This window comes from Lagopus leucura, unplaced genomic scaffold (genome assembly GCF_019238085.1).
Source record: "Lagopus leucura isolate 7727_CA_CO unplaced genomic scaffold, USGS_WTPT01 Super-Scaffold_100009, whole genome shotgun sequence".
Taxonomy (NCBI): Eukaryota; Metazoa; Chordata; class Aves; order Galliformes; family Phasianidae; genus Lagopus; species Lagopus leucura.
The window spans coordinates 23,675,762-23,690,808 of NW_024962266.1; the positions used below are offsets into that span (position 1 = coordinate 23,675,762).

The window sequence follows — 15,047 nt, forward strand, 5'->3', positions numbered from 1 at the left end:
TAAAGAAGAAATTAAAGTCACAGGAGTGATTTTGAGACCCACAACTCAACATCTGCTACTTTTTTTCCTCTTTGTACCTCACTGACTGGTCCGCTGATGTTCCTTTAGTAACTGATTCCTTGCCACTGTGACATAATTCTCCTTATTGCCTCTATCACCTGATGTGTGTTTCAAAAAACCAAATTTATCAACAGATCTCCAAAATTTACTTATTCTTTTATAAAAATAGGACTTAAAGTGGTTTCTTAGCACTCCTCACCGCCCAGTCCTCTAATTCTTAAGCCCAATCCAGAATGCTAGGCAGTACTCTGTTACTTTCCCTGTAAAGTATCAATCACACGTTTCTGAGCTGAGGAACAGAAATAAAGATGCCTTCCAGCTATAAAAGAAGCAATTGACAAAATAATTTCCCTTCTTTGCATTTCTTTCCCCAACATACATAACTCAGGTTATATATCACTCAATTCTCCCCATAAAAGCACTTCCCTTAGACACATTATTGAGGCAATGAAGCACAGTCTATGACATGTTATTCAGTTTCACAGTATGGAAATACTGTCAACAGGGAAAGGGGTGGAGAGGTTACTTTAGTGGGTTTAAGCATAGAATGGCTTGGGTTGGAAGAGACCCCAAGGATCATCAAGCACCAACTGCTCCAGTTCACCAAGATAAGAGCTAACCTCTCTACTCAGCCCACATTATGTCAGAGGAAATAAGCTGATAGCTGCTAACACTCAACATATGGCTTTGGAAAGGCAGACAGATGTGCTGAGAATTCATAAATATCAGTATTATCAAAAAGGAATAAAAATGATGGCTTACAAAAATAATGGTTTACAGAAATAAATGAAAGAAATGAAGATAACAACAGAATGGTAAGAAACGGTGAGATCTGCACTTTGTTTTTCAAGGACCAGAAAACACAGTGCTATACAGGAAACTGGTCTTCAAACAGTTTAAACAGCAGACAAAATACACCACAAAAGCAATTTACTTTCCCATTCAATTACTGTTCCTTCTAATATTATTTAGTCTGTTGTCTAGACATGTTGTGACAGACTTGTATTGGGTAAACAAAAGATGATCACGCACAGACCACAGAATGAGAAAAAGGTATCACCCTACCTTCAATGGCTATTCGCCTTTTAGGCCAGTTCTTGTTCTCTCTGGTTAAGAGTTCTTGTACCCGTATGCTGATGACATACTCCTCCAAAGCAAATTCCAGTGTGTAAAATTTCAACAGTTCTAACCACAGTTGCCCCAGTGAAACTTGGTGAGGGGTTTTGAATGCTAAGAGAGACTGAAATAGATAAGAGTGCTCAGATGCTGTAAGAATCGCAAATTCCAGTTTTTTTCTTGGTTGCATCTAACATTAATGTTTAAAGATCCACAACAGGGCTAAGGTACAGAATGTGAATTGCAGTGAAATAAAACCGCTGACTTACATTGCCGTGCTTCTCCTTCGCATTACTTTGGTGGTCCACTTCTGAGCTTGTTACCTTCTTACCACCACCTTTTTGCTGTTCAACTTTACTTTTACCTTCTGCTCCAACTGAGTTTTTTGCTGAACCATTTGTTGATGGTTTGTATTCCCACCGTACAAACTCATCTTCTTCTACACCTTTCAGCTGGTGGTCATCTGGCTTCTTTGAATCGAAGCCTTCAATCTAATAACAATTAGAGTAGCTCTGAACAAAGACTGCATATAATACATACAGACAAAGACTTCACCGAAAGTAACAAGGACAATTGTCACATTTATCCCTCTCAAGAATAACTGATGACAGATAACTAAATTAAAGAAGAAAGGATTTCTCCTTTCTCTAAAATACAGTGTGGTACAATTGCAGAGGCTACAGCAGCTGTCAGCTGCACAAGGTTAGATACCCACGTGCTCTATTTACAGATTTATAAGGCAAACAAATTCTGTGCATATTATGACCTGTTAGAATACTGAAATAACCTTACAATAATTTAATAGTAGGGGTACTGTATTATCAAAACACTTACCCAATTGCCCAAGAAGGATGGTAAAATAGGTGGTTTTCTTTGCTGAAGAAAAAATATCACCATTAAGGCAAAGGAGTATGAGGGAATTCCACCTTCAGCCTGACAGTCAATGTGGCAGAGCTATAACAGAACACACCATTAATTTTCTGATGCAACATCAGCATTTTAATTTAAAATATATCATAAAGGGATATATATTTAAGAAGTAATGTGACAAAATCGAACGCAAAACCGTTTATCTAAAAAACTGCAGTAAACAATGTAATGCATTTTGCTTTATAAATGCAGACAGGAAATGGCAAAGTAATATAAGCAATTCTCAGTCATCTACTGCTCATTTGTAAGTCAGATTATTATACAACACACTTATTTTCTTGTAGCATTAGGCACATTTATAAGCACACATCAGTCATGTCCCGTACAGGGAAAACGCAAGTTATAATCATTCACACAGTGTCTCACTTATACTATTTTATTTTCTCTTATTCTTTTCACTATCTTCACACTCGGTGATTGTGGGACATATTTATGTTCTACATATGTCAGGTATTTGTTTTGTACAACATCTCATGTATGGAGATTCCATTCATCTGGTTGTAATCTGATACTGATCTCTCTCATGAGAAATCATGAGATGTAACATGTCAGACTTCAAACAGCTCTCTGTAGTTTCTATTCCTATTTCTCTCTGCGTTGCAAAACAGGTATTTTCATAAGAGCACTGCTAAATTATACGAAAACAACATCAAAACCTAACTTTCTGATGAGGCCAAGACATCCTAAATATGGACTGACAGCAATTTCAGTGTTCAATTACATGACAGTTAAATGCCGGCTGTGAACATTTTAACGTGATCGCCATTGACACCTACCAGAAGAACAGCAGGATATGGCAACCAATTCTGTTAAGAGCAAATGCAAATTTCTCCAATGCTATCTCAATAGCAGGGAGTTTGTAAGACCTGTTTGCTCAGTTGAGCTGGTTTTCAAGGAACAATTAACTTAAGAAACTAGTATAATAGCTTGCCAACAGAATAGTGGAAGCTTCAAAAACATATATAGTTTCCACACCAAAATCTTCAGTTTCATTCCAGGTGAAACAGTAGCATCAAGTTTTTTTTCTCATGGTATAACACATATTACACTGTACACAGTACTTAAGAAGAGGAAACAAACATATTTCAATATCCTCAGTATTTATGCACTTACTTTAGCCCAGTAGCGGAAAGCCAAAACCAAAGGAATGAGGACAGGCTCGAGTTTACCAAGTGCAGCCAGCAGATCAGTTGTAAGGCAAGCCACGTCATTTCTGGCACTAACTTTACATGTCAAACCACTGTAATTACAAATGTGAGACAGGGAAAAAAAAATTATCTTTTCCTCAAGTACACAAACAATGATTGGAGGTGTGAGACAGTGAAATCATTTCCACAATCTTAAAAACATGCATCCTCCCTATGAAAGAAACTTTTTAACAAAAGCAACAGAATATGATGCAGTTTTCTTTACTATTAATTCATCACTTGAAACTGTAACTTACTGAAAGTCACTACAGCTAAATATAAAAGCTGTCATTACAGCACAGCTAAAAATGTAAAAAGAATTTGCTCTAAGTTCTCCTTTTTCTTGATTGTGCAGCCTTACATAACTCACAAGCACCATGCATATCTTTCACACACTAAATAAATAAAAACAGGTCTGTTTCATATAAGAGTTGGTAAGCCCACAAAACAGCTTGTCTGAACATTTTTTGTTTTTGCTTCTCAAAATAGTTACTTCTATTCTCTCAGTACTTAACAAGGCATGAGAAAAACATATGCCCATCCTTTCTATATTTGCTTCTTCAGAGTTTCAGTTACATACTTCTAGTCAGTCAAAACCACATGGACATCACACAGCAAAGACATTTCATTTTGGAGGTCGCTACTTATTAGGAATTTACTGAAACTGCCAGTTGATGTCTCCTTACTGGCAATGTGAATCTTACAAAATGTTCTTAAACTCCTAGATTAAACTATTGGCAGAAATTTTAAGTATTGACTGAGAACCACTCTGTATTTCCTTTACATAACTGCAATCAAAACTGCTGTTTTCAGAGTCCTACAGCTGATAAGCTGTGTGCATCTCCTCTAGTCCAAGCACAAGAACAAAACTAAGATTTCTTTCTGTATTTCATTTTCAGTTTGAGAATTTCCCCTTTGACATGAATGTTAGCTAATACTTGTCAAGAACACGTGCCAGAAGCTGCTACAAACAAGCATAATAGAAATGAGCATCTCCTGAAAAATCTTTTTCAATAACACATACCTTTTAACATCTTTGCAGAAGACAACAGGAACTTTGGCATGGAAATCTGATTCCACATCGGAGTAGACAGCTATGCAAGGAGAAAAGATGTCACATGTAAAAATCTTTCACAATTTTCCCAGCTGTGTCCTCTATACCAGGCATTTACAGGAAAACACTAAGTGCTGCATTTCTAATCACTACGTTGCATATTCTGGTTACTTTCGGTTCTCACAACAATTATAACACAGTGGGAAAAAAAAGAAGAAAAGTTCTCACTGGGAAACAGCTGGCCTTTCTTTTAGAACATTTTTCATCTTTATAAGATTTGAATGACACAAGGTAGAATTTTGAACAAAGTGGGCTGGTTTGCAGACTGCTTGTGGAGCTGGTCGATCAAAAACCATCCGAAGGATCAAAAATACAATGCTACTTCTGTCACCTGGTTCAACACGTGCATTGTATGGGGTTAGATGAGTTCCTGAGAGAACAAGGAGGCTACAAGTTTCAGCAGTTTTGCAATAGTTCCCACTGACGTTCATATGGAAGTGGAAAGTGTTTGCTAAGTTTACTGCTTGGAACTTTTCCCACTAAGTGAAACACCCTGAGCTATCAGGTCAAAAAGAAATACCACTAATTCTAACAATCTGAAAAGGCTGGCCCACCTGAGCGGCCATTCTATCTCTGTACAATCACTGGTACTCCAAAAGCAACTCAGATAACTTGGTGGAAAATTATTATTTAAGTTTACTGAAGATTTCCATATAAAAACGAGTGAACAGTGATTTGATTTTTAATTAAATAGAAATGAGAAGCAACTGAGACTCACCACTGTTCTTCAGGATTTCAAGCACCTGTATCAGAACATCTGGTTGACTCATCTAAAATGACAAAATTCAGATAGTTTACATTGTTAGGATGAAATGATTTTACTTCACACCTCATTTCAAATTACTTAAGGTGATGTTTTATACACTGTATATTCAGCAATTCCAATGTCAAAAGATGCCAACAGAAATGCACGACAAAAACTTTCTTTCCCAAGGGTTTTTAAAGATTAACTTTTTACAATGTTTCCTCCCCAGAAATCAGCTGTAATTACTCAAGTGGCTGCAAATTATGAAAAAAAACCTAAAAATTAGCACCATGTGAAATGATATGATACATTCCAAGTGCACTTGATAGAAAAAGACCTCATTTTTCCACTTAGCTGCAGTATCACTTAAAAATACAACATGTAAACATGCACCCAAAACAGGTATCTTGAATTCCACAGCACAGGCCAAGAAAGAGCAACATCAGCAGCTGTGTCTCTAGCAAGGACATGTTGCTAAAATCATGTACTAAACACAAACCAACAATTTCTCTACAGGAATTTTGTACCATAGCATATTGTAACTTGGAATATGAGATCTACTTGTAATCGACTAAAACGTGAAAGGAAAGTTGTCATTATTTAAAGTAAACTTTTTTAAAACAAAAACAAAACCAGAAAGGGCTGGGAGATGAAGACCTGTGAGATTCTGCTGTCAGAATTCTGAGCACATAAAAGCCCGCTCACCTGGAGCCAGCTATTTTCATACTGCCTCAGTGCTCCTTCAATAAACTTAAAAAAGGTAGCATAAGATTGTGCAAAAACCAGAATTAAAGTTATCTACTAAATAATAAAAATTTTATCCATTTGTTTCATAGCACATGTGAAACCAGATAAAAGATCATATACTTCACACAAACACTCTAAGATAAATCAAGACAGTGTCTACTCACCTTAGGTGGGAATTTTATATCAATGTTAATATCACTGGTTTTAAAAGCAAATCGAGTTAAGCAGGAGCCATACATCCTCAGTGAACAGTCTGGAAGAGAGAGAAACATTATAATTATCGGCTAAGAAGAAAATATTCTTTAATGGTGCCTTCCTTTACTTTAGATACTCTAGCTCCCAAGTAGTGCTCCCAGATTAATAAATATTGAACCACTTTTTCACATCTGTGACATTTAGTCATTTCTACAACACATCATCACAGCAAAACTAGTAATTCAAACTGTACCATCACTAAGAATCCAAACTACTTTGGAATATTTGCAATGCAGCCAGCAAGTTTAGTTTTCTTTGTTTTTAATAAAACCATTGAGCAATAATAAGCGTTGCCATCCCATTGCAGGATTTTAATTAACAGTTTCTGCTGTTAATAACTTCACCTTACAGGAAAAGTTACCCAACAATGCAGTATTTAATTGTCACACACATTTCTGTCAATTTTTTTTAACACGTACGACAATTTCAATAGGTGACATCTGCAAGTTCCTTTGCACAACTCATTGATAACCATGCATATAAAACAAGTTCAATATAACTAAAGCCACAAACTATAGTACCCTTTTAATAGGGCTTTTGCAGTTAACACAGTTCCTTACCTGCAAGGACGTACAACACATCTAGTCTAAGTTAATTAGAAAGTAACCATTTAGTAATGCTATCACGTGAAAAGTCATTCTGCTCCAAGAGCAGTAATTGCTATCACACCATGAAGCAATTTATGTAAGCCAAACCTTTCCTGCAAGAGTATGTATGTTAGCTGCAAATTGAGACTACCCTCAACTCTTTCCCAATTACTGATCATTTGGGGCAGTAAGAAGGGATCTTCGTTACAGAGTCGCAGAATGGCTGAGGTTGGAAGGAATCTCTGGAGACTCTTTAGTTCAGCCCCGTTCACATGGGGTCACCTGGCACAGAACACCCAGGACTGTGTCCAGTTGGGTCCTGAATATCTCCAAGAACTGAGACTTTACAACCTGTGCCAGTGTTTAAACAGTCTCACTGTGAAAATGATTTTTACTGCATTTTGTGTGTTCTCTTTGCATTCTGATCAAATACTTTCAAACAGAACTATCACAAAATATTTTTTATGAGAAAATCAATCTTATTCACGCACAGTTTCAAACCATGCCAGGACATCCAATGTTTACTACACTATGCTTAAATTTCCTCCTAATTTACAACTTTTGAAAATAGACTCACTAAAACATAACAGGCTTTGAAATGGAGAATAACACATTGCCACTTACTGCTGCAGACAAACAGCCCCACATCAGCTCATCACTCTAACCATTTCAGCAGCTGAATGACACCAGTACAGTAACTTCAATGAATACTGACAAGAACACTGACCACTTCCTTCACTTTCTCCTTTGTCAAAATACTATCCGTGGAAAACTCAACAGTGTGTCAGATTGCACTGGGAGCCACACGTGGCAATATCACTAAGTAAACATATTAGCACAGCTGCACACTGCAAGCCTAACTTCCATACAGCATCTTACATTTAAGCACATACTAAATGCAGCCCCTAAAAATAAGACTGATCATCCTATAGCAAACAAAGGAACAAAAGGAATATCCTTCTCAATACAGTGTTTTTGTAGAGCAAAGGGGGAAAAAAAAAAAGGTATTTCTAAAGCAGCCAGGAGATCAACCTCGTTTTAACATAGATGAAATAAGGCATTTGAAAAGTTTTTTCTACTAATGACTTTAATATTTTGTTAGATTTGAATGTTTCACATGTTTTAGTAAATTAACATGCTGCACATCTGAGAAAGAAAAAAACCAACTGGGATTATCAAGAGAAGGCCCAGGGGAGACCTTCTAGCTCTGTCACTAGAAAGGAGGTGTTGGTCAGCCTCTTCTCCTGAGTAACTAGCAATAGAATAAGAGGGAATGGCTTCCAGTCACGCCAGGGGAAGTTCAGGTTGGATATTAGAAAACATTTCTTTGAAAGAGTGGTCAGGTGCTGGAATGGGCAGGGAAGTGGTTGAGCCTCCATCCCTGGAGGTGATCAAGAAGTGTTTAGGTGTTGTACTGAGGGACATGGGGTAGTGGGGAAATATCAGTGGTAGGTGGATGGTTGGACAGATGATCTTAGAGGCCTTTTCCAAACTTGGTGATTCTGATTTTAGGAACTTACCCAGACCATTTCTAGGAACTTTATAAATCCACTGACTTCAATGATCCACCAAAGCAACACGTGACCAAGCATGTGTATGCCTGCCCAGACTGTTTCACATTTTTATCAACATAAAGCACCCATAAAGGTAAGGTATGATACTTATACATCGTTAGGTGAATGCAATATTTTTACTTACTTAAGGTAACTCCTTCATTTAATACCCACTAGCTACAAATACACATAGGAAGAAATACTTGCTAACGAGTAACACTTCTTTATCTAAATAACTTGTTTTAACAAATATTTGCTGATTAATATCCATAGATATTTCAGATCACAATCAAGTACTGAAAATGTCTCATCTGGCTACAGAAACCACTGGGGCCTAACACTCTTTTTCCTAATCTACGCTTTAAAGAAAGTTGAGTTGTGCGACTTTTATTTGCCCCTAAAGACATCAAAAACATTTGAAGGACTGGTAGGATTTTTTTTTCTTCTACTTCAAGTACCTTCTCACATTCTCCTTTCTACCCCAACCCCTGTGACACTTATGCAAGCATAGCTAAGTACACTTGAAAAATAAATCACTCTACTGCAAAATGCACAGACACTCAGTACTGTTAGGTAAGGTACAGGTGGAAGGGTCAGTAGGACTGAAGGAGCCTGAAGGAGATCTCAGTGGCTGCAGCTTTAATCATAACTAGGTAGGAAATATTTGGTGCACTGGTTACTTCCAGTCTTTATTAGAAATTACCACTTTAAAGAGGACCAAGAGCTTCAATAAACACATACAAAAAGAAGCAAAGGAAAGGACAATCACATTTCTCTCTTTTTGTAGATTTGTTAGCTGCTTTTAAATCAATTCCAGTATTAAAATGCCTATATACATTAATATTGCATAATTCAAAGATACTTTAACCTCAAATGTATTAATTCTCCATTAACAAAAAGAACAATTTTCAAGTAGAGAAAATGGAGGATGCTATGGATACCTGGTAAGGGCTGTTGAATAATTTTCTCCATCTCGTTTACAATTTCTTGACGAATTCTGAAGTCATCATCAGATATGCCTTGTTCATTTGCTGCCTCAATGAGTGTAAAACTCAGGGCAGCCAACTGTGCAGAAGAAGGGGGTGGGAGGGCACGCAGCTCATTTTCCTCTTGTTTTTCCTGAATAATTGTTGGATGATAAAAGTAAAAACTTGTATTTTAAGAGATAAGGATATCTTGTAGTATTGCATGATACGTATCAATGTATGCATCTCACAGTATTGCATTATATGTTAAAAATGTACTGTTTGCTAATTAAGCTCTATTTACAAGTGTCCTGATCAAACATTTCCAAAGGTGGTAACTCTGTCCTACAGAAATGATAGTAGATGCTGTGTTTAAAAGAGAACATGTTATTTCACAGCTGGCAACTGGGGAAGAAATCTGGTGCGTTATATTCTTGAACCACATTTTCTGACAGCTCTGAAACAGAAATCATCCAAAGAAATCAAAAAGCTCTATCTGTTCCTACATAATAGAAGCATCTGAGTGGAAAAAGCTACTTTTTCACACAAGAATCACACAGATTTTTCAGAGCAGGCTGTACTGGAATGAAGGACATCAGTAGCAGAAGAGATATTCCTGGCTCCCAGGAAGTTTTAAAAAGTACAGTCTTCTCTTGCTGCTGCCTGAACAACTAGCACAAGAAAGAACTTTTAATGCATCACATTCTAATCAGCTTATCCAACAGCAATAACTATGTCAGATGCAACAAATCATTTGGGGCTAAATGAAACAATAACTAGTTTCACGCATTCATCTACTAAATGAAATGTCACTGACAACAGAAATAAATAATAACCTGAAAATAGTTACACTATTTTCTACACTAAGCACATCAGTATGGTATGAAAATAACGTTTCATTAGTACTAGCCTTCATCTATCAACTGCTCTTTTCTCACTTGAGTAAACACAACACATTTTGAAGGGCTGCTTTTTGTGTGTATTATTTTTTTTAAGGGTTTTTTTTTTTTTGAGTGAGGACCCACAGCTGCTGCAAAGTTCATTCCCAGTCATACATCAGTAATCAGAGCTGCCAACAGGTACTCTAGGAAGTAACATTTGGACAGTTACACACACTGTCATGTGGTGTCCTACATAAAACTTTCTGAAGACAAATATTAAAAACTGAAACCACGCCCTGTCTTCTATCATTTCCATTCAGTGGTAAAGAAACCACATTTCTGAATTCTTGTCTCCATGCCCACATGCAAGGCATGGCACAGGACTGTTTCCATATTAAAGGTGAGGCTGGTTTGTTGCCATTTTGTTCAATATTTATTATAACAGGGAAAAAAAAAAGGCATTTGAAAATGTGGTTGACTTACCATTATATTTTTCTTATGACGTTTTTCTTTAATATGCTTGTGAGCTCCCTGGATATTTTCAATGTGAACTAAGCAGAGCTTGCATAGATACTGACAGTTGGTATATTCTGGGGAGCGCTGGGGAAAAATGGCCACAGATTAAAAGAAAATGTTGCTGCCAATAGTGTCTGAAAAACTCAACTGCTTCAATAACAAATTCTATTTAACAATTAGCGAGCATTTGCAATATAAGGGTGCTTTGTAAACATTATGTAATCTTCAAAAAACATGGTGCAAGTGGATTTTTACCCATATGACTAGGGAGGTAAAGAAAGGAAGTGAGATGAGTTGAACATAACACTTCTCATTACATTTTTTTAAGCAAGATTAAGACCAAAGAGTTTCTGCCTCTTAAAGCTGAACTAAAGGCCAGTAAGCCATTCCCTTGTCAGCTCAAGCTTTTAATAACCACAGATTTATTAAACCTCTGCATTTATCTCCCCTTCTCTGAAGAGAAGATGGGAAGTCTTCAACACATTAACTATTGTATATGTAATGACAAACGGTGGTGTTGTTTGGCTGCCATATTCACAGCACACTGTGCAAGTACTGCATTTTTTGGTTCTATTTAGAAGGGTGTAGCTGGCCGACAAGGAGGACAATAGCCAGTTACTGCCTTCCTGATGATTAAATTCTGAATAAGGTGGGACTGTCTAACAAGGAATAAGATTCTACTTTGATGAATCATTTGAGGTGCTCAGCATTTTGGGTGGACAGGCGAGAGTCTGCAAGAAGCAGCTGAGCTGCCAAGCCTCTGGAAATCACAGGAGGAAAAAAGTCAGAAAGGATCCTCTCTGCAAAGACAGGGTGCTGTTCTCAAGTATTCCACTTTAACCTATCTCATCTGGCTGTTGTTCTTCTTGCTCTAATTAAACATTGCTATTGATGTAGGAGGCACTTTGACACATTCATTTCAAATGGGAGAGCTGTTCCTCAAGTCCCTCTTGAAAGGGCCCCAAAAATATGACTGCAGACTTACTGGAAAACTTCTAACAGCTATTAGTTGTAATTGAAAGACTAAAAGAACTACTTAAAAATTTCATCCTAATGTCACCAGCTGTCCTACCAACGACATAACAATGAATGAGCAGAGAACACCATTTTAAGATATTACAGCCTCTTAAGATTTCACTTCTCATACTGAAGACCTAAGTCACTGATTCATTTGGGTAAGTTTTTTATTTACTGAGTTTAATCCTCTGCTTTTCAGAAAAGAAGAACAACTGAGGAAGAAAGGTCTGATAGTCTCCAACTGTAGATTAAACCTGAACGTAAAACGCAATGGTAATTACACCTTTCTTACTAATTCTCTTCCTCCTTATTTTCTTTGAGATTGTTAGCTAATAAAATGAAATTAAACACCTTTTGGAACACAATTTACAGCTACACTTGGCTAGTTCAGAAGACTCACATATTCGATCCCAGATGACTGAAGGAGATCAGAAGTAATACTCTAACACTCTTCTAAAATCAACTGGCTATGAGCACTAACAACAATCAGGTACTCCTTTACTACACTGATCTGCAGTATTATGCCAATAGTTCCCAGAAAGGTTGAATCACATAATGCCTTTTATTTTGCCCCTACTGAAAAGCCTATTTCCATCATGTAGATATGCTTAACACCAAAGAAAAGGGAAATAGTTTTCTAAATAAACAAATAGCTTCAGACTATTGTCAGAGTAAATTAGAAACCTCAGAAGCCAAGCCTACTGAAATTTGTGTTTGGCAAACACATCCCAAAGGCAGATGTATTTTAAAGAACTCAAACAGTGGAAAAATTCCAGGTCATTAGGAAAGAAAAACTCAAGAATATCTTTAAAAGGCTGGAGAGGATGAGTCAGAATTAGTGCCCAGTAAAATCCTCTAATAAATAAGTTATTAATAACCAGTCAGGAAAGAAATAGGCCATGGGTGACAAAGTGATTTGCTATAAACCAAACTATACTAAACCAATTTTAGGGTTGTTTTTTTTAAAAGAAAATCATAAAGCTTGAGGAAGCAGCAGATGTTGCATGCTGAATTTTACAAAGTTTTTGTCATTTGTCATAGAATCTTAAGAAGGCAGTGAATGCTACCTAAGTAAAGAACAGTAAGGTGAGAGTAAAGCTGCTCAGAAAATCATCCTCAGAGCACACATTCCTACACTGGCTTATCACTGGTCTAAAAGCATGTGCCAAGTAGGTTCCAACAGGGGTCCTTCTGGGGTGAGAATCATTCACATTTTTGTTAGAGATTTACAAAGTGCAAAAGAGAGTGTGCTGACTACAGATGAGAAAGATATGCTGGAAGTGATTATGCATTTTGTGTTAAGATGACAGTTCACTGATCACAGGAAATCAGAGACATGGAACACGAAACTTGCAACTAAATTTTATCAAAGCACCACATCATTCCTCTTTAGATACTGTCAACTAAAAGAAATACGTGGCTGAGGACACCCAGTTGGACATTTCTTAAGAAAAGGATACGTGGATCATAGCTGACCAAGCTACAAGCCGATATCTTATTGCTGATAAAAAACAAACAAGCAAATAACAACAGCCAACAATAAAACCCACCCACAGGAAAAAAACCAACAGACATCCTAAACACAAATGCTTTACTTCAGATAGATTAAGCCAGCTTTCTTCTTTACACGTAAGGCATCAGCGAAAAGGCAGCATTCACTTTAGGATACCACAGTTAAATGGGCCAGGTGGTGGAAGCCCAGAGAAAAGCAACAAGAATGCACCATTAACTGAAAAAAACCCTTCTGACTAAAGAACAAAGAGTGGATCTGGAAAGGACAAGTCTGCAGGGAGAAATGGTAATGATCTTCAAATGCGTGGAGAGTTGCTGATGAAGGTTATAAACCATTACGTTTATTTTCCTAGGCCAACATATGAGTAAAATGCTCCAGAGACACTTACATTAGGTATTAACTTCTGAGATACCTATAATGATTGCAAAACATATTTCATTGGAGATTACTACAGCAGCTTAAATAAACATTTTTAAGAAGTCATCTTTAATACAGGTGACTTAGTCTGGTAGAAGGCTAACATACTGAAGATGCACTGAGGTTCCTTTCTGACCCAATACCTTGAATTTTCAGGTATAGGACTTTCTAGAAAACCTTAAATAAGTAATGGAAATGTAAACCTTTACCTGTGCAGAATTTAAAAAAAAACAACTGTTCTATGAATGCTGCGTGTGCCACAAAAGGAAGACAATGTTTTCAATTCCTATCTTGTCACAATTAATGGCAGTATCTTTTAACCTATTTTTATCTATTAATGGTCAGTATCTTAAATGACTGAAGTGATACACTATAAAGAAGGAACAGAGGCAACAGTCTGGAACAGAGATATTACTCAACCCAAAATATGGTGATGACACCAAAAGAAGATATTCATCTTCTTTTTTATCTGATAAATACTCAACCTACTTTTTCAAGTCGGGAGATATAATCTCTTTCCAGCCGCTCTTCAGCTTGTTTCAATCCCAGCTGCTGTTCAGCTGTCAGATTAGACTCATCAATAACAACTGTGCTTTCTAAATAATCAGCTTCCAAGGTATGTTCTTCAGTTGGTTCAGAATTCTTTATTTTACCTGCAGAAAGAAACAGTTATTTTCTTCAGAATAAACAAGTAAGAGTACAGAGGTCACTGTAGATGAGAGCATCTCACTAAGAGGTGAGGCACAAAGCGAGTTATACTGCAGGCTAAACACCAGAACAAGTAAGGTTCATATTGCTAACTCCATTAAGGCCTTCAAGGCAAAAAAGAACAGAGTACATGAGGTCCTGATGCTCTGCTTAACAGAAATAAAAGTACTAGGCTTAATTATTATTCTTTTAAATAACATATTTTGCTATGGAAACAATCTAAAACAACTTTAAATACATTAACCCAAACAACCTCAAAAAGCCAGCTGCCAGACATTTCAACCACCCATGTTAGATGACAGCTGGGAGTTGTAGTTGGGCAGACTATGACACATTGCCATGATACCAGGGCTAGCAACCACAGAGCTCTGGAATGCTGCTACTCAAACACACAGCTCACTTCCAGTCCAGTTCCTCCAGATGCCTATGAATTGTTCATAGTTCATTAACCTCTACAAACACCTACATCTTAAATTAGTAGTTTTTACATCACCTTCCTCTTCTTCCCTGAGACAAGCCTGGAAACAAAATCTGAGCAAGTTTTCAAGTCCTGTTTGGCCAGTGACAGATGGTCCCCTCAGTACTGATGGTGGTGTACAGAGAGCTAGCCAGTCAGGGGATGCTACCATTTCAACTTTTTTTCCTGTTAAATTTTATAAAGATACCAAAAAATATTTATTTTTCATAGCTTCCCTTTTATTTTCACATTTCTGCTGCAGTGGTAGGAAATATTTCA

The 15,047-nt window shown here is 37.0% G+C and overlaps 1 protein-coding gene across 6 annotated transcripts in view; it reads right to left on the minus strand.

Moving 5' to 3' along the window:
* TUT4 (terminal uridylyl transferase 4) overlaps positions 1-15,047 on the minus strand; it is a 44,421-nt gene that overhangs the window by 19,689 nt on the left and 9,685 nt on the right. For all 6 annotated transcript variants that reach the window (XM_042873000.1, XM_042872998.1, XM_042872999.1 and 3 more), the window contains exons 3-12: positions 14,093-14,256; positions 10,624-10,740; positions 9,236-9,413; positions 6,064-6,152; positions 5,126-5,177; positions 4,318-4,387; positions 3,220-3,346; positions 2,011-2,130; positions 1,446-1,667; positions 1,126-1,300 (exon numbers count right to left, since the gene is read on the minus strand). In XM_042873000.1, coding sequence (XP_042728934.1) covers positions 1,126-1,300; positions 1,446-1,667; positions 2,011-2,130; positions 3,220-3,346; positions 4,318-4,387; positions 5,126-5,177; positions 6,064-6,152; positions 9,236-9,413; positions 10,624-10,740; positions 14,093-14,256 — 1,314 coding nt within the window. The remainder of the gene's footprint in view (positions 1-1,125; positions 1,301-1,445; positions 1,668-2,010; positions 2,131-3,219; positions 3,347-4,317; positions 4,388-5,125; positions 5,178-6,063; positions 6,153-9,235; positions 9,414-10,623; positions 10,741-14,092; positions 14,257-15,047) is intronic.